The sequence below is a fragment of the Drosophila miranda genome, chromosome 2, assembly GCF_003369915.1.
Source record: "Drosophila miranda strain MSH22 chromosome 2, D.miranda_PacBio2.1, whole genome shotgun sequence".
NCBI lineage: Eukaryota > Metazoa > Arthropoda > Insecta > Diptera > Drosophilidae > Drosophila > Drosophila miranda.
The window spans coordinates 13,318,917-13,340,167 of record NC_046675.1 but is presented as its reverse complement, the minus strand read 5'-3'; the positions used below and the strand labels follow the sequence as shown (position 1 = coordinate 13,340,167).

Sequence of the window (21,251 nt, the reverse complement as noted above, 5' to 3'; positions counted from 1 at the left end):
ATATGAGCTAATTGCTGGCGAAAGTTCATTAATTTGGGGGCCATGAACTAAATTTATTTAACCCATTAAATATTGTTAGTTCTGGATAGCATAATGATTATGTTCGGCGCGTCATGGGTGCGGCAAAGTACGTAAACACAAAAAGCTACTTTACAAGTGTGAATGGGGTGGTGGATGTGGATGAACCGATAACAGAAGTGTTCATTTTGGTATAAAATTATCTGGACAAATTGGCTATTTTTACACAGTATATTCTACTGACATGTTTATAAACAAGATTGAGGACAATATAAGCTTCTAGCCCATATCAAGACCCTTTTAGTTATTCAGATGAGGCAAGTGTCGTCCCCGTCGAGCAGCTAGGGACCGTTTTTTCGTCCCGACTTCGATGGTAATGTTCCCCAGAAGCCACAAAATCAGTTCAAGCATATCTTATCTTAAATTTGTATATTCAGACACATTAGCTTGAAGAGAGTTGATACCCATTTATAGCGATTTATAGCGGCATATTTCTGTCTGATAATTTATTTATTACCTACCCAAAGAGCAAATAGAAACAGTATGACCTCCATTGAAGTCCTTTGTTGGGGCCACAATTTGACCACGGACTTTATATTTCCATACAATTGCATTTGATATTCACTGAAAGGACACGGGCCTCATACCGCTCTGTGTACCTATGGAATTTTCGATTCAATCGAGTGAAAATGGCATTGACTGGCCGTTGAATAATGTATTTGCTATGCCGCTGAATTGAGGACCGCTAATCGAAATTTCATATTTGTTCGCTTCGCTATATTTGCAGATTATATGACCCTTATATCAGCGATGTGAAGGTGCCACACCACCCGCAACAGGACTAGAACCAGCAGCAGCATGACTCCTCACTGAAAGGGGGCGGACGTCTGCGGCATTCAGCATTGGAACAATTTGTATGTAGTTTAGTACATATATTGAATCCCCCCGCATTACTATTAAATTATATAGACAAATACATACACAAAACGCCCGGCAACGTCAACGGGAACGAGCCTGAAAACTAAAAATGCATAAATAAATACAAATAAAATAGCATGGCACGGAACGATTCTAAAATATCACAGATTGTTGTATCAATAAATTATTAATAAAAATTTCTGCGGACAAACAAACGAACAGAACAGAGCTATAAAAAAGTTGTCACCATCAAAAGTTGGACATCAACCAGGAAAAAAAACAATTTCCAAACAGAAACAAGAGCATCAGCCAGGAATGGAATGAAATTTATTCATACAAACACAAATATTGCAAAACATTTTTCCAGTTTAGCATGCAGATGCAGATGAGAGTGAGGATGATGATAGCCGCCCTGGTAGCTCTCACATATCCCCCAAAGACCGCGTCCCAGCCCTAGCCCCAAATCCAACCCAACCCAACCCCACCTCACTCCCACCCCCTGGAGCCCGCTGTAAATATTCGAGAGATTATTTTTATTGTCCTTTTCGGATTTATGTAGCATAAAATTTACAATTTCTAGCAAGTACGAGTAAATCATTTATGTATTTAAATAGGTATGGAGGCCTGGACGATGTTGGTCGGTCTGTGGGGCGGGCTGTTTCGTTGGGCGGCGTGACTGTCACAGATTGCTTTTCTTAAGAGTAGGTTCTAAGTAGATAAAGATAAAACACAGCCAACACTCTCACATTAAACACACAGAAAAACGAAAAGCGAACATTTTGAAATTGTATAGAACGGGAAAATTGAAAGTAAAGTTAAATAGATTCTTCGAGTTAGTCATGCATATATTGTATATGGAAAGATATATACACACATATGTAGAAACCACAAATGCTTTGCCTATGCATAAACTTATTTATACAATTGACGACCAAGCAAAAGTAAAACTTTATATTTAGTGACAGGATCAAGCCTAAATCACACAACACACAGACACACAAAACTAACGTAGACCAGAGAGAGGACACGTGAGTGCTGTAAAAGTAGGCAAAGGACCAGTCCTCGACGACGGTACCTGACTTTCCTCCACGCCTCCTCCACTCGCCTCTGAAGACAGAAATTATTAAATATAAAACAAAAGCTTGTTAGTGATACTAATTTTAAATGAACAAAAGAGAAAAACAACACAACTAAATAAATATTTGTAAAACAAACCATGTTTGATAATTCTTAGCGGATCTTCAAGTGTTTACATTGTTATGAAATTTCAACATTGATTTATGAAACCGAGTTCCGAGTTCATTTGTAAATAGAGTTGCGTTATTTCCCCACATCCATACGATAAGCTGCTTTAGCTATTTATAGACAACCGGCAGTCGGAATACCACATAAGAAGCATACACCCAACAGTGCGTTTCAGAAGTATAGCATCATTTTAATTGAACAAAATTGCAGCAAGCAATTCTTATTGAAAATCTTAAAGCCAATGATTCAAATCGATGACTGAAATACATAATCTATGAAAATTATATGGAATAAGATCTTCGTTCAGTAGATTCAATAGATTCTTCGATAGATAAAAAGTAGTTTATGGCATATAATTTGGAAAAATCTATTTAATTTATTTATTTCACTATACCATACAAATCGACTTTCGTATAGCTCTGAAACGTACTGTACCTAACAAACTAACACACACCCATACATAGCAACACAGACACACACACACTCAAGCACACTCGCCTAAGAAGACTCTCTTTTGCAGCATAAAAGTGAACAAGTTCCAAGCAAATCTAACAGACACAATCTTACGCTCTATATGCCACACTCACACACATTTACATATGTATGGACACGCACATCAATGCAGAACGCATAATATCTGAAACAATTTACCAATTAGCATTACATATTTATGAACAAAAAACTGTCTGAGCAAAAGCAAACTAACTAAAGCAAATGACTAGGCAAAAGGAACAAAAACAAACTAAATATACGAATAACAATGAAAATGAAAATGAAAACGAAGCGAAACGAAACGAAATGCAACGCAAATGTAAATGCAAATAAAAATGCAAATTCGGCAACCAATAAGCGACATTAGATACGAGAGTATGTAAATTGAAGAAACGTTAAATAAACGAACAGAAAATATTACAAAAACATTTAAACATATGTACGGATCCATTTTGTGTGTGCAATTTCATTTGTTTTAGTTGGGAGAATCCCCTTCGGATGCTGGTTGCTGGTTCTGGCAGGGGGAGGGGCTCTACTCCCGTTCGCTCCATCAATTGGTAAGCCGGATATGGACTGCAGCGTGGTCTCTATGGGGGCCATCAACTGAATTACTGGAAAATACGCGTACGCATTTTACTACTGTACGAGCGGAATGGATGTGCTCTAATTGAATGGGAGTAGCAAAGGGTGAGTGACTCGAGGGGCTCGAATTTCACCATCCTATGAAATGTCAGATTATCTCTCTCTTATGAGGGAATTCCGTTACACTTTTATGCATAGAGACATGTGCGGGAGAAGCTGGATAGTCTTGGAGATGCACATGCAAATATTTGAAAAAAGGAATACCTACAGCATTGAATGATTGCAATACCTGGCAAAAAATGCAGTCATTGTTAATCGAAAGACCGTTCAATAGTGGGGATACATATGCAAATTTTTGAAATATTTCATTGAGCATTCTTTTGTCAGCATGGTTTCTCTCTGCTCTGTTTTTCTGATGCTCATAACTCATCACATTTTTTACGGTGGTTAAGCAATTATTGGCATTTAATTTATTAAACATATTTTTTTTAAATCGCTTGTGTATTTCATGTATTTCCATGCAAAAAAATGTTACTTTGTTGATATTTTCATATTTAAAAATGTTTTTAATGTACTCTTCAGTGTTTTTAATTTAAAAGTGCATATTTGTTGGTACAACCCGTGTTTGAAAGATAAACAACTGCATGCGAGAAAAAGGAAAACTTAATGAACAAAAATCCATAAATTAACCAAATTAAATGAAAGAATCACAAGAGTGCACAAACATGAAGATATGATATATTATAAAGCATAATAATACTCTTTAACGGACAATACAGAAGTCTTCTGCGGTGAAACTAATTTTTAATTAGATTTGAAAGAAGCGAGAAAGAAACTAAGGGGAATTTAAAATGTTATAATGCATTGTGCATTTTTTTAATCTTTTATGGCTTAATGAAATTGTTTTTCGAGCATCGACCGACCTTCTTCATAGGTACATACTATATGATCATCGATAAGTATGTTCCATTTCATGGTAAGTCGTTTCTGGATCCAAAGGAAAAGTCGTCCCTCGAATAACGAGAAAGCCGCCTATTTTTAAAAGAAAAACTCGATAAATCCGCACCGACCATCAGCTTTCCCCTTCCTGCCCATGTCAACCCTTTCAAGAAATCCCACACCGTCCCCCAGCATTCTCCCACGCTCGCTCTGTTCCGCACCAACAGCTGTTAAACGGTAATTAAAATTTGTGGCCACGCAGTCTGACCAAAATCTACTACGGAAGAGAGAGGGAGAGAGAAGAGAGCAGACTGGAAGCAGACGCCGACGCTGACTCCAACGCCGACGCCGGAAGATGAATTGAATTACATTAGTCGGCGACTCTACACACAAAAATATGCACACTGAATGCGTAAAACCGCAGAAAAATTGTACAAAAAAAAGAGGAACCAACACAAATTAAATGAGGGGGAACGTTGTGAGTTGCTGCGGCGACCGCAACTCTACATTTATACCCGTTGCTTAGTCAGTATGGCTCTCCTCTTGCAGACGCCGCTAACATTGCACGACACGACAAAGAATGCGTGCGAGAGAGACAGAAAATCAGTCTGAGCGTGTCGTCGGGTGCTGTGTAGTCTTACTTTTGGCTATAATAATAATCCGATCCGATTCAGACTCGGCAATCTGATAGATATGGTCATTTTCTATGATTTTGCGTTTGTAATTTTCTCGTATCTTCAATATTGTTGCCACAGATTTTCGTCCTTTGCGGGGGCGGAAGGGGTTGGGGCGAAATTATTAAATATACGTGTAATAGTGGCATGTAACAGAAGGATTGGATACAAAATGTCGTTCCTCTAGCTCTTATAGTCTATGAGCACTAGGCGCTAATAGGGACGGACTGACGGACGGACGGACAGACAGACAGGGCTCAATCGACTCGGCTATTGATGCTGATCAAGAATATATATCCTTAATGGGTTCGGAAACGCTTCCTTCTGGACGTTACACACATCCATTTTCACCACAAACCTAATACACCCGTATACTCATTTTGAGTATCGGGTATAAAAATGGAAAACGCGTGTAAATAGCGAACAGAATTTTTCCTCTCTACTCTTCCTATCTCTATATCTCGCAGGCTCCTTTATTGCGGCTTGTGCAAATTTGCACATAACCTTAAAACGCGGCTACAGGTAGCGTCGGAGAGGGGTGGGGGGAAGCATGGTCCCGCTATCTCTAGCCATCTCGTTCTAACGCTCGTTTTGTATGCCGCGCAACAAGCATTTATGTAAATTGAAAATATGCCGGTGACGTTTCGAGGGGGGAAGCGGTAGGAAGCGACATCCCATCCAGGGGTGTGGGTTTTCGGGGGGACATTTAAATTCAATTGTCAGCAGCGTCTTCTGCTCTGCTCTGCTTTGGAAATCAGCGCTTGAGGTACTCCAACACGATACGTTTTCCACCGACGGGTTTTTGAGACAAAACTGGGGACATCTTTTATACCCATGAAATGTTGAGGCAAAACACAATTACACTGTTCCAAGCTGTCAGCGAAGACCGTGTTCTGTGACAACAAAAACCTAAGGGATGTACGCATTGAATCCATTGTGAATAGTGTGAATGGCAACTGCTTCCGACAGAAAGAAGTATCGTGCAACGGCAGCCTAAGTGTGGGTGCGGGTACCCACACAAACTACGGGTCCATGGAGTGGACGGTGGGACAGTGGGACAGCAATGAGAATTTATATTTATAGCTACAATTCCGGTTCAGTTCGCGTTCAACATTTGTGCAGTGCAGACGACAGTCGACAGTCGACAGTCGAGTCCCAGATTCATTCATCAATAAAGAGCGGCAGTAACAGGAAGAGAAAGAAAAGCGGTGACAGGAAAAGAAAGGGCCGCAGCTACAGAAAGAGAAAGAGCCGAACGGGAGCATTCATAAGTGCATAAGAAGAGGAGGCGGAGGAGAACACAGCCAGGATGGAGCGACTGCTGACCATGTTCGAGGAGGCGGATCCCTTCTCCACGTGGTGGCCGACGATAGCGGCCCTAGCGGTGGGCCTCGTGATTACAGTGCGGTGAGTGCGATGGGTCAACGGAAACTGTTTGCCCAGACCCCAGACCCCCGACCAGAGCCCAAGCCCCCTCCTGACGCGGAATAAAAACTTTACCCTTGGACACACGTAAATAAATGTCGCAGCAGCCCCAGTAAAAACTCCCGCCACTCGCGGCAAACTTTTTAAGTGGATTCCATAAAGAGATAGAGGGTGATGGAAAGAGAGAGGCAGATGGAGATGGAGAAAGCGAAGAAGGGTCGGATAATATGTAATATCTAAAGATTATTTTCATTTCTTTTTTGTTCCCTCTGCTCGCGGTTTTTGTGACCCCTATATCTCTTGCTCCTCCACTGCAGGTGTTAGCGTAAGCCAAAGACGGATGGAGTCGAGGATGCGGGTCGGTGGCAAGTGGCCACTGCGGCGATACTTCCTCCTCCGTCACCCCAGCCACTGGCTGGCCCTGCAAAATATTTACAAAGTGGATTTGTGCAACTTAGCCTCAAAGTAAATGAAATGCCAAATGAATTCCGAAATGCGAGATGGGCTGGGGGCCAGAACTTACAGCTAAGTGCCAAAATAAGTCTCAGACAAATGAAGTGGAACGAATAGAGCATGGCAAAAATTATAAAGAGGACGAAACTATCTGAAAAGTACAAAAAATACTGAAGAAATTTGACTAGCCTCGATCGAGGAGGTTTGGGGGGTTTCTGGGATTTTATTTCAACTAATGGTTATAGCCATTATTCTGCAGGGGCTTCAGAGTAAATTTGAGAATATTCGGAGTGTATCTGATGTTTCTCCAATTATTTAGATAGTCATTAGTAGCAGACAAACAATACCATAACTATTTATACTCCTACGACAGACATGAATATATGCAGTTATTAATTTTTGAAAATTGTTTTACACTCGCCAAATAATAATTAGGTCTAATGAAGGCCTAATGTGAACATTTTTAATTAGAACGTTTACATTTAAATTGGATGCACTATTCGACACACTCTTTAGGATAATAGGAGCACATTCAGAGCGTCACCGTGTAGGATTTTGGCGTAAATAGATGGTTCAAGGAGTACCTTAAATATTTAGTTTCAATTAGACTAATGAAAGTGTGTTCCCTGAGGCAGTTAATCAAATAAATTAACATTTATTGTCTACGAACAAGGCCAGAAACTAATCGTGCTCGGATAGGTAGGTCCTTAATTGTCCGCAGGCATTATGGAAATGAGTAAACTGATTCTATTAACGCCTACCAATAACCCAAGTTTCCCATACGCCCCATGCCACGCCCTCGTGCACTGCTGTTGATGCCACACAAGCGACAAGAATGCAGGCACGTCATTCCAGGCTCATAAACCAAAACCACACCCACTAACACCACGCCCTTCGCCGACTTTGTCTGTTGCATGACCCGCATTGCAGGACCATAATGAGCGGCCAACGATGTCCCAACGATAATCAAATCAAGGAGCAAATTGTCGTCGTCACTGGTGGGAACAGCGGCATTGGTTACGAGATAGCCCAGGCCTTGGCCGGCCGCGGGGGTCGCATAATCCTCGCCTGCCGCAACATGAAGGCCGCCGAGCGGGCCGCCGCCGTCATCAAGCGGGAGCTCGGCTGCCGCACCCCCTGCTATCCGGACGACGACACGAATCCGGCGGACCGCTACTTTGTGGAGGCACGCTACCTGGACCTCAACTCGTTCAGGAGTGTCCACCACTTCGCTGGCCAGCTGATGGCCGAGTTCGACCGCGTCGATGTGCTGGTCAACAACGCCGGCCTGGTCTTCGCCAACACCCAGTTGGCCACTCCGGACGGCTTCGAGCAGCACAGCCAGGTAAATTATCTGGCTTCGTTTTTGCTGACGCAGCTGCTGTTGCCCCACCTCAAGCGGTCGGAGCAGGGACGCATCGTGTTCGTGTCGGCCCACGCCCACCAGTCGGCCAAAATCGATTTCGACGATCCCCTCAATGTGGGCACCTGGGCGGTGAAGTTCCATGCCCGAGATGCCTTCGCCCACTCGAAGCTGGCCGTTCTGCTGGCCACGCGCTGGCTGGCCAGGGAGCTCAAAGGTAAGTGCTGATAAAACCCAAAGGTACAAAAGAACAGGCCATACACTGAGAGAAACGGGGCACAAGAGAGTGTTTGGAAATTGGCAACAAAATATATCATGTATTTTAAGTAGTGACAAGTTTTCTATGACGATAATTCAATTAGATTGAATATTGAAAGATCAATGTTACATTTTCCAAAGATCAATTGGTATTTTAAGGGTTGCCATTTGGAAAGAGTAAAATTTGTATCTTCAAACTAGCAAAATGGACATTTTAAGGTGGATTTGAAGACAATTAGTTTGGACGTTGGATGATGATATGCATAAGATTATAAGAAGCTTGCAACAGAACAGAACAGATTATTCATTTCATTGTAAAGGTCTTCATAATACAGGGTGTTCATGGCAAGTAAATATGTGATACATTTGTATCAGATTATTCCTTATTCAGTTATTAGATGTATTGTCACATTCAACAGTAATTCGTATCAATCAGCCGCTATATATTGAGTGTTTTAAAGGTTTCGCCCACATCATTTTGTCTCTGTGCACCTCTGAAAATGGTATTGCTTGCACTGTACTCGTACTCGTGCATTATTAATGATTTAATTTCGATAAGTCGGCGCGGCGACCTTTCACAAGAATGGAAATTCATAACTTTTTAAAATACCCGATAAACGTCCAGAAGGTAACAAGATTTTGAATGCTTCATTAAAGTATAATTTTGCCGTTTGTGAGGTTTCTCGCCGTGCACTGCTGAAATTTGCCTAGTTTGCAGTGTGAATTATTGATGCATTCATTTCGATAGGGCCACGCATTCATGTTTTCATGATTTCTGAAACAAAAATCCACTCGTTTCCCCACAGATACCTCGGTCACGGTCAACTGCTGCACGCCCGGACTCGTGCGCGGCACGCGCCACTTTCGCAAGTAAGTCATCCAAACCCGCCACCGAAAAACCAAACAGCTCCCAAACAGCACCCAAAACCCAAATTAAAATTCAAACGAAACCAAAGCTAAGTGCAAAATGCAACTGCAACTGAAACTTTAACTAAATTTTAAGCTCATTCCGTGGCAGCGCGAAAGTTTTGCACTTTCATTAAGCAAAAGCGAACTATGTTCCGAGCTCAACCACACTTTTCCCCGTCTCCCATCGCCCACCAGCCCATCTCCGTGGGGGTCGGGTCGAGTGGGCGGCTCAGTTTGATGCAATCAAAAAGTTGCCAAGTCATTTGGGCGTGGCGCGATTTGGGAGGCAGCCGTGCAGAGGTAGCCGCGTTTTTGGCAGCCGCATCAAGGTAAAATTTGTTACCGAAGGGCGAATTCATTTAAGATCCCAAATGAGTTGGCCAAACAAATAGACGGAGCCAGCCTCCGTCTAGCTGTCAAAATGGATTGTACTTTGCGGGAGAAAAACCTCAAGTATTGAAGTGTATCTAGAATTTAATGTAACTCAAGGGATTGGTTACAATATACCCTCCAAAAAAATATAGAAAAAGTCACACTCCTCTTAAATGAATATTTATAATCTGCTGAAGGTCATTGAAGAAGTTCTTGTAATTGCATTCAACTATTCCGTATTCTCCTTGTCCTGAGGAACATTTTCTTACATAAGCTAGGATCTGTCTAACTGGGAGAGCTCCTTTACGCCTTGAATTATAATGCATTCATTTATGCAGAGCATGGAATTGCAAGGAATATACTATATTCCAAGTATGTTTCCACATTAAGCACACAAAGGGAAAGATTTTACAATGGGAAAGGATTCAGACCCTGGCTCATGGTCACTTCTGGCTGGCATCGATTTGCATTGCCATTCCCATTAGTGGCCAGCACTTAGCCTAACACATTCCAAATGAGATATCTAAATTTTTGGTTCTAAATCCATTTTCAAGGCATCCAAAATATTTGGGGCTGGGGCTTCCTTTCAGCAGTGGGTGTGAGTGTGTAGTGGGGGGGGCTTATGCTGGTGGAAAAAGAAAGCAAAGAGGGACATTTGCACAATACACAGAAAAGGACGTGCAAACACGACAAACAGTTGCAAATTGCGGAAGGACAAAATGCCAGCAAACATCAGCAACATCGGGAACATCAACAGCAACAGCAGCACGAGCAGCAATCAGTAAAAGGAACCGACTGGAGCTGCGGAGTGGGAGCCAACGACAACATCTGCAATGAACTTACCCGGCCCGGCCACGCCCTCATCTCATCATCAAATGCAGATGAGCTGCCATCGAGTGGCACTCGCACACTGAGGGAAAACGTTCAGAAATCGAGAAAATACAACCGAAATCGAGAATAAAAAATCTTTAGAAAAATAATCACTGAATGTGCGCCACTAAAAATAGTCCTGTAAGTCCTGTAGTCCTTTATACTCTAAAACCTATAGATGGCCATGTGATATAGTCATAGTGTCCTGGTTGCAGCTTTTAGATTTGAGAAGACTATTTTGATTCGATCTTATTGCATAGTGTGATTTGCATATCCATTTCTTTGAAGAGCACAGAAAATATATAGCAAGATTTGAAATGATTTTCTTCAGTGCACACAAAGAGACACAGGGAGTGAGGCTGCTGTGCAACAAGAGTGAAATGCGGTAATTAAAACGGCCAAGTCGGAGAGACGCGGGTTAGGCCGCAATTGAAATGGTCACGGGTCAAACACAGGCGCGTGCTCATGTTGTCTGCTTGCCTTTGGGTCCATCTCTGGGTCAGAGCAAAAGTTCAACTTGGTCCCCGGCCCGGTCTCTTCTTTTGAGTTATGACCCGGGCACACCCTGGTGACAGTTGCCGCTTTTGTTGCCTTCGCCAGCATCAAGTTGGTGTGACACAGTCCGAGAATGGAGAACAGAGCACCGACTCCTGGCGGTGGCTCAATCTTCTAATGATGGCCCGGAATTAATGCGAAATTTATTGATGCTCTCGACCAACACAAAAGTTCTGCTTGTTTTCCTTCTTTTCGACTTTTTTTTTTGTCAGTTATAAATTAGAATTTTCCTTAGGAGGTGGTTCGCCCTGGACTGCGAAATCATTTCCAAGAAAATAAATCTATTCGAATGTCTAACGTGGGTGATTCAGCCATGAATTTGTATGAATGCTTACTCACTTGTGAATATAAATATTTTTCAATCATTTATCTAAATATCAAAATGAATGCTTTCTTCTTTGTTTCTTGCGAATCTGAAATAGATTTCTATGAAAATGTTGGGGAAAATTAATGAGGAATCAAAAAGTCACAAGCTTTACGCATTCAAGTGTGGGAAAACTGTCCATACTCATTATATACGTTGGTTTTAAGAGAAAATAGTTCCTCTAATGGCACACACCTAACTTTTTTGACTCAAACTTTCTGCTCAGAAAAGTGTATCTATCCTGACAATAGATGGAATTTCCTAAATCCTCTTTTGGATTCTCCCACACTCAAGCGAATGTACATATATTTGAAATACTTTTTGAAGTGGCTACAATTTAGGGTATTATCAACTTATGATTGGATTAAACTAATTGAAATGTTAAGAAGTTTACCAACTACCTTAATTTGCTTAAACAATTTTACAGCCAAACTGTGCTTTAGTCAATTAATCCAAGGTAAAGTTTTGAATGATGGCTGGAAGTATAGAGGAGGCATGCTGTCAACATGTGCCTGTCCTCCGAATATTTCGGCCATCACTGAGATGGGGCTGACACAGTCTCATTTCCCGTCATTACTTATGCTTTGGGTAATTGCTTGGATAAGATTTTGCTGATACAATGGTATCTTTAAGTTTCGATTCGAGCACACCCACACGTACATACAGAAAAATCTGTGTAAGCAGTGGCGACATACACATGTAAATGCCCCACAACAATGCCCCGAGCAAAGGACAATAGTGGAATGGAAGCACCACTCCTGCACAATGGAGCAGGTGCTCAAGTGTGCGGCAGACATAGATACACACGCACAAAAGTGCAGATGTTAACAGGACCAGCACGTACAGCAAATTACACAATTCAATGGCAATAAACGATGTAAAATAAGAAAGAGAGACAGAGACAGAGAGAGAGAGAAAGATTTGGATACAATTTGGGTACCGAAATTGTGCAAAAGTATAGCTGTCACAAGCCAGAAAAGCATAATCCATCATAGACACAAATTGCAATTCCTTCATATTCGTATGTATATGTATAACTACCGGATGGAAGTGCCAGTGCCAGTGCCAGCTACGACTCCATCTCTAGCTCCAGCTCCATTTCCAGCTCCATGCCGAAGCAGAAACATTGTTAACATGCGTCATTACAATTTGCAAAATGCCATAACAATACGAGCACTTGTACGGCAGGAAAAAGCGCCCTCACAGTGGGCCACAGAAAGAGAGAGACGGAATGGAGCAGAGGCGAAACAAAGAAAGAAATCAAATGCCTTGCCGAAGGTACAAATCATTTGGACATAAAACGCAGCACCTTGACAGGTGGGCGGGCTGGGATGTGGGGGTGGATGTCGAGATGGAGCCAGGAGCCACGGCAGGCGGCAATAGGTCTTGGCCGTGTCGGTGGCACGTGACCTAGGCGCTGCGCCAAGAACCACGGAATGGCCACGAAGCAAATGTCAAAGAGATGAGCAGCGTTCGTGAAACCAGGCTCGTGATTGGCCTCATTTATGTTCACTAGGAATCAATCACACCATAGAAGAGTGGCTTTTAAGGACATATCATCTTAGTAAAAGCGATTCTGATAGTTATATTGTATGTTTGTGAAACTTGCAACAACAAAATATGTTATGATCTCTATTACGACCTGTAGTCTTACGTTTTTAATATTCCCCCTTAAATTTCTCGATTTTATTGGGCTGTAACTTGACTGTAACAACAAACGGAAAGTAGGCCCATGCAAATGTAACGAAAGGAGCCACTACATGCTCACCTCTAGTGGCCGAGAGCCCACCCCGGACTTGGCTCCGGACTTGGCCCGGACTTGACTGCGGGCAGAGGAGAGGCAATAAAACGGCAAATGAACAGCGGAAGCAACTTGAAGTGGATGCATTGATATGTGTGAGTTGGCCAAAGGGGAGTCGGTCTCCTCCACAGGCCCGGCACGAATGCATTGGACTCCACTCCTCAATGCACATGTATTGTATGCAGCTTACATGCATTCGCTTCCTGTCCATCGGATGCCACTGGCCTCCGCCTCCGCCTCGGCACCCGCCCTCGCCTTCCCATCCACGGTACTGGCTCTCGTTTTCCACGTTTTCTGTTACATGTTTTGCCTTTGCAAGTAGATTTTGTTTTCTTTGTGCAGACTTTGTAGCGCCAAATTGAACTTTTGTTGCTTCTGGTGCTTCCCCCAGCATCATCACGGCGATTCCCAGTACGTGTCCGCCCCATCCTCTGCCCTTCCTGCATATGCCAGAGATAACTGCGACTCTCGTTGCCCCGTATCCGGGTCTTGGCAACTGCTGAACTGCTGAAGCAGCTGTCAGTCACATCTATGCAGTGCCATTCCTCTCCGGATCCCTTGCCGACACCCATTGATAGTTTGTGCAGTTGCCATTGATTGAAAAGCTGATACCTGCTGGGCTTTTATAAGGCCATTGAGACTGGGGTTCATACGCTTATCAACAGGCTTCGCTTTAATGATGCCTGCCCCTACAGCGCCAAAGGTCACTCTGTGGGAAATCAATCCTGCTTTATTGAGCTATTTCTTTTGATTGTGGCTTATGGTTCCCCATGTGCATCTGCCAGTCATTGTCGTAAATGGTGATTGGACTGATACTCGTGTAAATTTAAATATGCAAAATAAATAACCACTTAAAGTTTTCACACTCATTCCAATCGAACTGATAAATAATCCCCTCAACTATTGCATTCCCATTCCACTCAGTTTGCAGGCCAATAAAAACAATTAAGGCACAACGGAGCGTAGACGCAATTAATTTTTGGTCCCAGGCAGATTCAATTTCCGCTCGTGGCCCATCTATTGCGGATTTAAAGGAAAATACACAGAAAAACCCGTTTTCTTTTGCTGCTCAAAGCCCTTTAGCTGTGCTGTTTTTCATTTCCCGACCAACACACACACACACAGCCCACATATAGAGGTGAAAGATTTACCCTATTAAAGGCAGGTGCAGGTCGGTGCTTTAAAATGAACTTTGCCCGGCTACAGCCACAGCTTAGCGAGTCAGGCTGTATTTTCCCCTTGGCCAGGAGAGGCATATCAGGCTAGTTGAGGGACATGTCCAAAGGACATGTTACACAGAATATAGAGAATAATTTAAGAAGGCTATATACTTAATTCGACTGAATTTTCAGCTTTAGATTTGACTTTCATATTCAGATATATAAAAGCACCATTTTCACCCATTATTTAAAAACATTTTTAGCCATCTTTTCTTAGGCTTAAGCGTTTTAAAAGTATCTTTATTTATTTATATTTAGAAACTTGCAACTGTGATCAGCATAGGATATACAACTTTCAAGTTGTTATTCCCACCATATATGTACCGTACATATACCATATTTTGGTGTTAAATCTGTAGAGAACACCTCAATTTATTCTCCATACGTAAACACGCATTAATCAACGGATCTATGTACGCGTAGAGTATGCCCCAAGTCTAACCCCAAGCCAGCCACAACCATTTGTTTTTCCTCTTTTTTTCCCACAGACCATCTGCAGCCCCTGCAGCTTTCTATGCACTTTAAAACTGCAGGCAACGTGGGTGCTGGGTGCTGGGTGCCAGGTGGTGTGCGGCTCGGAACAGAGAAGAGTGAATGGGGGGAGTGAGTGGTTGGGTGTGGAGGCAGATATTCGCATCTATGAAAACGTTGGCGTAAAACGATGAATGGAATCAACACCAGCCTCGACCGAAGGCAAGGAGACCCAGCCAGACCGAACGGTGGGACAGACGCGGGACTAGAACGGGGCACAGGGTCCGACAGATAGTGGCAGGCACAAACTTACACCCATACGTGTGTAGGTGTGAATCTTTGTGGGTGACGGCGGCGGCGTATCTGTGTGTACTATGAAATGAATGGAAATGAAAAGCAGTTAATGCTCAAGTCACGGAAAAAGCGTAAATGGAAAAGTTAAGCGCATTAATTATTTATTTATCGTTTTACGATGCTCAAGTGTCGGTGAACTTGCACCGTTTCCCGTTCGTTGGCCGCTAACAAGAACAAAAGCAAATGGAGTAAACAGCAACCAGAGGAAAAACATTAACAACGACAGCTAAGCAAATTGCGCGCAAGTTCGTAATCCTTCGTGAAAAGGCGGCATCAGGAGCAAGAACGGGAACGGGAACAGGCACCCGGCCAGGAGTAACAGTTGGCAGCAGGGAAAACTGGCAGTGAGAATGGGGGATTGAGAGCAGCCAACCATTTTACACAACTCGTTGGACTCAGCCGTTGAAATTGGCCCGGCTGGAGATCAACGCTGCGAATGGCTGAAATGCTGAAATGCGAGTCGGAACCGGCATTCTGCTCCTGCGACTGAACGTTATCGCCGCACTTGAAATTGTCATTAAAACAATGCCGAAAACAAATTGGCTCAAGTCTGACATGACTACAACATTTCAGGGAATAAACAAAAGGCTTGTGTATTGCCCAAAAAATTTAACTCACACAAAAGCCTTTAAGCAGTTGTTTATTGATGCCAGAATTCACGTACTGTACACTATTTACACCGGAATAAAGCAGTGCGTTTCATGGGGCTACCCTTATAATGGGTGTACCGTCCTTAACCGATTAAGGTCTTATTATCTTTAAATATTCGATGGAATATTCATATCAAAACAATGCAGATCCCACCTTTTGATCATTTTCATTATCATGGCCAAATTTACGTATGTATGTACTATATAGGTATATTCATATAAAAATAAAACATTCAAGTATATAAATTACACTGTGCGAAAATATCTTACCTGCTGGAGAAATGGTTCCTGGGCGGAGCCTATGGGCGATCACTCGGGGCGAGACTCTGGAAATCGGCAGCGTTTATTAATAATATATTAATAATATACATGTTTCTAGTAAAGAATTATAGAATTCAGATGTATGTTATTCGTTGTGATTCGTTTAGGGCAATATTAAGTCTTTGAGAGTACAGTCCTCTGCTAGATTATAAAGATATCCACAGGATCCATCTTCAAAATTTTACGAGATCATTTGGACATCTAAAAGTGATGGCGCGATGGGTACTGTACAGCCAGTCCATGCCAAAAACGCAGGGAATCAATGTAACTCACAAAAAATGTTCAAAGCCAAAAAATATACATGATGAGCGGCTGACGAGTTTTTTTGGGAAGTATTACAAAGCCTTTTACCAGATGGGTGTGGTGTGACTTTTGAGCTCGGTGACTTATTGAACCATGCTGTAAGGACGAGAACATATATACCCTACACCGCCTACCTTCTATCTGGTTTTCCAACTGCAAGGGAAATATAAAAATATAATTTTATGCATCTTTGCTTTTTAAATTCTCTCCAAATTTAGCTTAACAGATTTTATTTAATTCAATTGTTGGAAGATATTCCCTATGCAGTTTCTTTGGTAATCTTCCTTGATATTTCATGGCTTTGATTCCATAACTAATTGAATCCAGTCTTTCCTATTGAAGGCATGGGCTTTAAGCAAAGCATAATTCTATTATTTATCAAGCCAAAATTTGGCGAAAGAATATATTTTGTTCATAAAAACATATGCACAGGGAAGCAAAGATACGGGGGATTGTTGTGAATTATGTACTTCGTCCTCAAGTTTATGGGGGTAAACGAGAGTAAGGAAATTAGAGTGACACTTTTCTTCCTTTAGCTGTTTTTCAACTTTTCCGATGAGCTGGCAAATTTCGACATGTAATAAACAAGTCCTCTCCTTGCCGTTGTCTACACATATTTTGTGGCACGTGTCTGTTTGGGCCCTTTATGCTGGGTACTCGAGAAACAGAAGCAAACAAGATGTGTGTGAGCAAGACTTCCCTCTGTAATACCTGCCATATTCTATCTTTTTTGTAATTGGAATGGAAACTAAATTGGCCAACTTTTGATTTCTGTTTTGCGCACAGCTCGCCTCTGATGTCGTCCATTTGTGTGAGAGTGGTCACCTTCCCGTGGATGTGGATCTTCATGAAGAACCCGTACGAGGGCGCCCAGTGCGCCATCCGCCTGGCCACGGATCCCCAGCTGAAGCAAGTTACCGGCGAGTACTTCAAGTGAGTTGCCATGGCCACTGTCGTCGCTGTTGCTGTTGCCGCATTAGTGGCACTTTGTTAGCCATTTTTTGTTACATCTTTTCCTTTTTTTTGTCTCAGTGACTGCGAAATTGCGGCAAGTTCGGAGCCTGGCCAGGACAAGGAGCTGGCCAAGAAATTGTATATGCAAACCATAAAAACACTCGAGAGCGTTACCAAACTAACAGTCGACAGGGAGGCGTACGCGGTGAAGCTGGAGCAGGAGCCAGAGCTGAGGCTAGAGACAGCACCGGAAACGGAAACGAACCAGGCGGAGGACATGGACACGGAGACGGAGATGGAGACGGCGATGGAAATGGAGAGGGAGGAGCAGCAGCCGTTGGAGTGATTTATGCCTGGCACGCGGCCCGTCGTCTTCGGAGACTGCCACTGCAACGTCTATTTGCATTTGGTTTAACAATTGCCGCATTAGGCAGCAGCCCAGACTCTGGCCACTTAGGAGAGACTTTTTATGGGTCTGCAATTGCAACTGCAACTGCCACCGAAGCCAAAGCCAAAGCCCTTTGAAACTGGCTTCCCGACTTTACGAGGTTCTATTTTCTACAAATAAATGTAACTTTAATGTGCGAGCAGCGAAAACTTGCTGAGTTTGTGCTTTGTTCCAGTTTTGGGATGTTCTTTCTCCTGGGAAGAGGGCTGGCCTGTGGGGGCATGGGGAATCCAACAGGCAAAATATGTTGCCGCTGCTGTGCTGTCTTTGATTTATTTCCAATTTCAAATGCTTTCGGTTGAGTGGAAGGAGCCCCGAACAGACCAGAACGGGCAGTCGCAAGCAATTTGCATAAACGAAAGAACCGAATGTTTAAGAAGGACTTTGGAGAAGAAAAGACAAGGGAAGGATACACTTTATTGTACTCCAAGTAATGAAAGGACCCATTGATTACTGATTACTCTAATCAATTAGAAGCTTTGGACCATAGATACCGAATGTTTTGTGAATCAATCGGGTATCACAGGATCTGGTACTCTAAAGACCATGTTCCATGGGATAGCAGTCTCGAATTTGATGTTAAAATTAATGGTTAGCTAGTATTTAGCTCATAACTTAAACCTTATGGAATGATATAAATGGAATGACATTTCAATTGCTGAATTCTTGTGGAATTGTAAATTATGTGTGCGAATCCTGAGACAAAAATTCCACATATAGAATCCCCCAATTGAGAAATGCCTTTCCTTCGGACAATCACTAGCTGTGGCGCAACATCCCCCTGGGCGAGCCGGCCAACGCGTGGCAACAAACTGTTGATTACCACCCAACAAGAACAACCCACCTAGCTACAGATCTGCGTACATATACACAATTATATGAGTGCGCCGAGAGATGCAAGGCCAATTATAGTATTTGTAGTTCAGCTAGAACCGATTTCCATTCCATTATAATGAGTGTACAATGCGTGGCTTAGGCCAGGACGTGGCCAGGACCAGAGCATGGCAATGGCAGCCAGTAGGACGTGGGCCAGGACATAACCAGGACACATGCAACTGTCTCGACGCAGCCCCGCTTTGTATGCTATGGAAAATCTCTTTATTATATTACGTGCGGCGCTTTTGTTGTCAGTTGGCAGCCCCATAGACCCTCCCACCCACTAGGTGGCATCCGGATCCACTCCCCACCCAGTACGGGTAAGCGCCATGTGTTGCTAGAGCAATTTTATACTTCCCTTTTGGAAGTTGCTTCGTTGGGACTGCCCCAGTTCTTTTTCCCTTTTCCTTCTCCCATTTTCTGTTCCCTGTTTCATCCTCCTGGCTCTAGCTCTCTAGCTGCTGAAATGAAAAGCTCCTGGAGTGGAAAAGCGATTACGTTGTTGCCCATTTCTCCATCTGGCAAAAGCTTTGCGTTTCCGGTTACCTTTCCGCCGTGACGTGTTAGCGTAATATGCATTTTACGCGCTTCAGTTTCGCTGCATGGCACGGTCCAAAGCACCGCTCCCCAAGGATGATGAACATCAGATGGTGTCAACTCAGGCATAGTTTTTTACAGTGTAGGAAAAGCTTACTTTGAAGAGCATAGGGAGCGGACCAACAGTCCCAAAGCTCAATCTCTTGACTCTCTTTGCGTCTGCTCTTAATTTTGTTTCTCTTTACTGATTTTTTGATTAAATCAAATATTATTGTTCATAATTTTTAAAATTAACTCTGGAACGATGGTAGTCTGGCCATTGCGTGTTTTAAAATCTACGGAACATGCTTCCGATTTGTAGGCTTAAACAAAAATAAATTCTTTGCTAACTCAAGTAACAAATGCCTAAAACGTAAGAATAAGTACACCATATTAGAGCAAATATACAATCGGAAAATGTTGAAAAAGATGAGCCCCAACTTGGGGGCCCCCTCCGAAGCCGAGATGGATGAGTCCGGCTACATGTTCTCTCGAGTGCGGAACAACTCAAACGAGGAGGCGCCAGTTTTGTTGGAACGCGACTCTAAAACCGAGAACTGTCCGAACAACAATGCAACAACTCTCCCCAAAGGCCTTGCCTCGTCGCTCAACAGCCATCCGAGAGATCAACTCTGGACCAAGAAATACCCGCTGACGATCGAAGAAGCCGAAGAAGGTCCCGATCTGCCCAAGAGAAGATACAATTTTTTCAACCCACAGCTATTTCAAACTTTGGATAACATCAATAACAACTCGTCTCTCATCGGTACAGCCCACAACAGTCTTCAACTGATGGGGGCAGACGCCGGCCGGGTATTGAAGGAGCAGCAACGGATCAAGTGTCCCCGCTGCGGCAAGAGCAGCCGCGTCTTCGTCAGCGAGGCTGCGCGGGAGCGAAGCGATGAAAGCCTGTTGTTGTCGCAAATACCGCCACCGATTAAATATGCATTTTCCAACAGCACGAGGCCACCCATGTCACGTTTCCTGCCGCTGGATCTCGAAGACATCAAAGGCTCGCAGCCTACCTACACGTTCGCCGAATGTACCAGTGTCATCTGCAAGTACCGCTTCTGCATCAACTGCCTGTGCAAGTCCCATCCGGGCGAGCGATGCCTGGTCACCGAGCTGGGATCACCCTCGACGCTGCTGATGCCCAGGGAAAGGCTGACGCCACCGCAGCGCAACCAGAGGCAAGACCCGAAGCTCAAGAAGAAAAACTCACTGAAGCGCTTGTGCTTTTGATTCCATAGTTTTAATTAATTGTAATGTGTAGTATCTTGAAAACGTTTGCCTTAGTTCTTTTAATGTTTCTTTTAATTTGCGTTTAGTTGAGTTTTTACCTGTTTTTCATCCATGCATAACGAAATTCCCGTTAAGACTTACATTTTTAAACTGTTGTCGCTTCAAGACTCTTGAACAATCTGTACCTCTCTGAGATTAGGCACACATACAAAAGTAATTTTTACATTTTCAAAATACATATATAGTGCTGAAGAGCATTTGTGATCTGGTCTCTACCGAAAACCTGCCAATGGGCTTGGCAAATCGAAATGGAATGAGCAATTCTCAATATTGTGGATTATTATACATTTAATAAATAATAAGTATAATGGAAAGTTATAAAATATCTTTCATCGGTAACATCCTCAGGAAGTTTATAACACAACGCTTACTTCCACCAATTGGTAAATGGTGTTCCATAATTTGTCTTTGCTTGAAACAATATCTGCTGAATTCCACATCATACCTTGACTTTCAAGAGGACGATGGCATTTAAAAATATAGTCGGTATATTTCCTGTACTCATCAGTAGTAGTAGTAGAAACTAGTAAACCCTCGG

At 42.9% G+C, this 21,251-nt stretch overlaps 3 protein-coding genes across 6 annotated transcripts in view; all 3 read left to right on the top strand.

Moving 5' to 3' along the window:
* The window catches only part of LOC108157449 (patj homolog), a 35,788-nt gene extending 32,687 nt beyond the window's left edge, over positions 1 to 3,101 (top strand). For 3 of the 4 annotated variants that reach the window (XR_001775198.2, XM_017289507.2, XM_017289506.2), the window contains one exon: positions 806 to 3,101. The gene's annotated coding sequence lies outside the window, so the exon portion shown is untranslated. The remainder of the gene's footprint in view (positions 1 to 805) is intronic. The other variant, XR_001775197.2, reaches the window with a different exon arrangement.
* A 2,857-nt stretch (positions 3,102 to 5,958) lies between these two features.
* On the top strand, positions 5,959 to 18,102 carry LOC108157741 (retinol dehydrogenase 13). Its single transcript, XM_017289919.2, has 5 exons — positions 5,959 to 6,275; positions 7,677 to 8,326; positions 9,174 to 9,237; positions 17,344 to 17,490; positions 17,590 to 18,102. The coding sequence occupies exons 1-5, from the start codon at positions 6,178 to 6,180 to the stop codon at positions 17,855 to 17,857; spliced, it is 1,227 nt and encodes a 408-aa protein (XP_017145408.1). The 5' UTR covers positions 5,959 to 6,177; the 3' UTR covers positions 17,858 to 18,102.
* Positions 18,103 to 19,762: 1,660 nt separating this feature from the next.
* Positions 19,763 to 20,856, top strand: LOC108154487. The gene is made up of 2 exons (XM_017284788.2): positions 19,763 to 20,087; positions 20,184 to 20,856. The coding sequence occupies exons 1-2, from the start codon at positions 19,829 to 19,831 to the stop codon at positions 20,651 to 20,653; spliced, it is 729 nt and encodes a 242-aa protein (XP_017140277.1). The 5' UTR covers positions 19,763 to 19,828; the 3' UTR covers positions 20,654 to 20,856.
* Positions 20,857 to 21,251: the final 395 nt, after the last annotated feature.

What these genes read in the sequence shown, in the direction of transcription:
- LOC108157741 (XM_017289919.2), top strand. Translation starts at nt 6,178, where the DNA reads ATGGAGCGACTGCTGACCATGTTCGAGGAGGCGGATCCCTTCTCCACG. An exon ending in GCTGGCCAGGGAGCTCAAAG is followed by an intron (nt 8,327 to 9,173) that starts GTAAGTGCTGAT and finishes GTTTCCCCACAG; the next exon opens with ATACCTCGGTCACGGTCAAC. An exon ending in GTTACCGGCGAGTACTTCAA is followed by an intron (nt 17,491 to 17,589) that starts GTGAGTTGCCAT and finishes TTTTTGTCTCAG; the next exon opens with TGACTGCGAAATTGCGGCAA.
- LOC108154487 (XM_017284788.2), top strand. Translation starts at nt 19,829, where the DNA reads ATGTTGAAAAAGATGAGCCCCAACTTGGGGGCCCCCTCCGAAGCCGAG. An exon ending in GATCGAAGAAGCCGAAGAAG is followed by an intron (nt 20,088 to 20,183) that starts GTCCCGATCTGC and finishes TCATCGGTACAG; the next exon opens with CCCACAACAGTCTTCAACTG.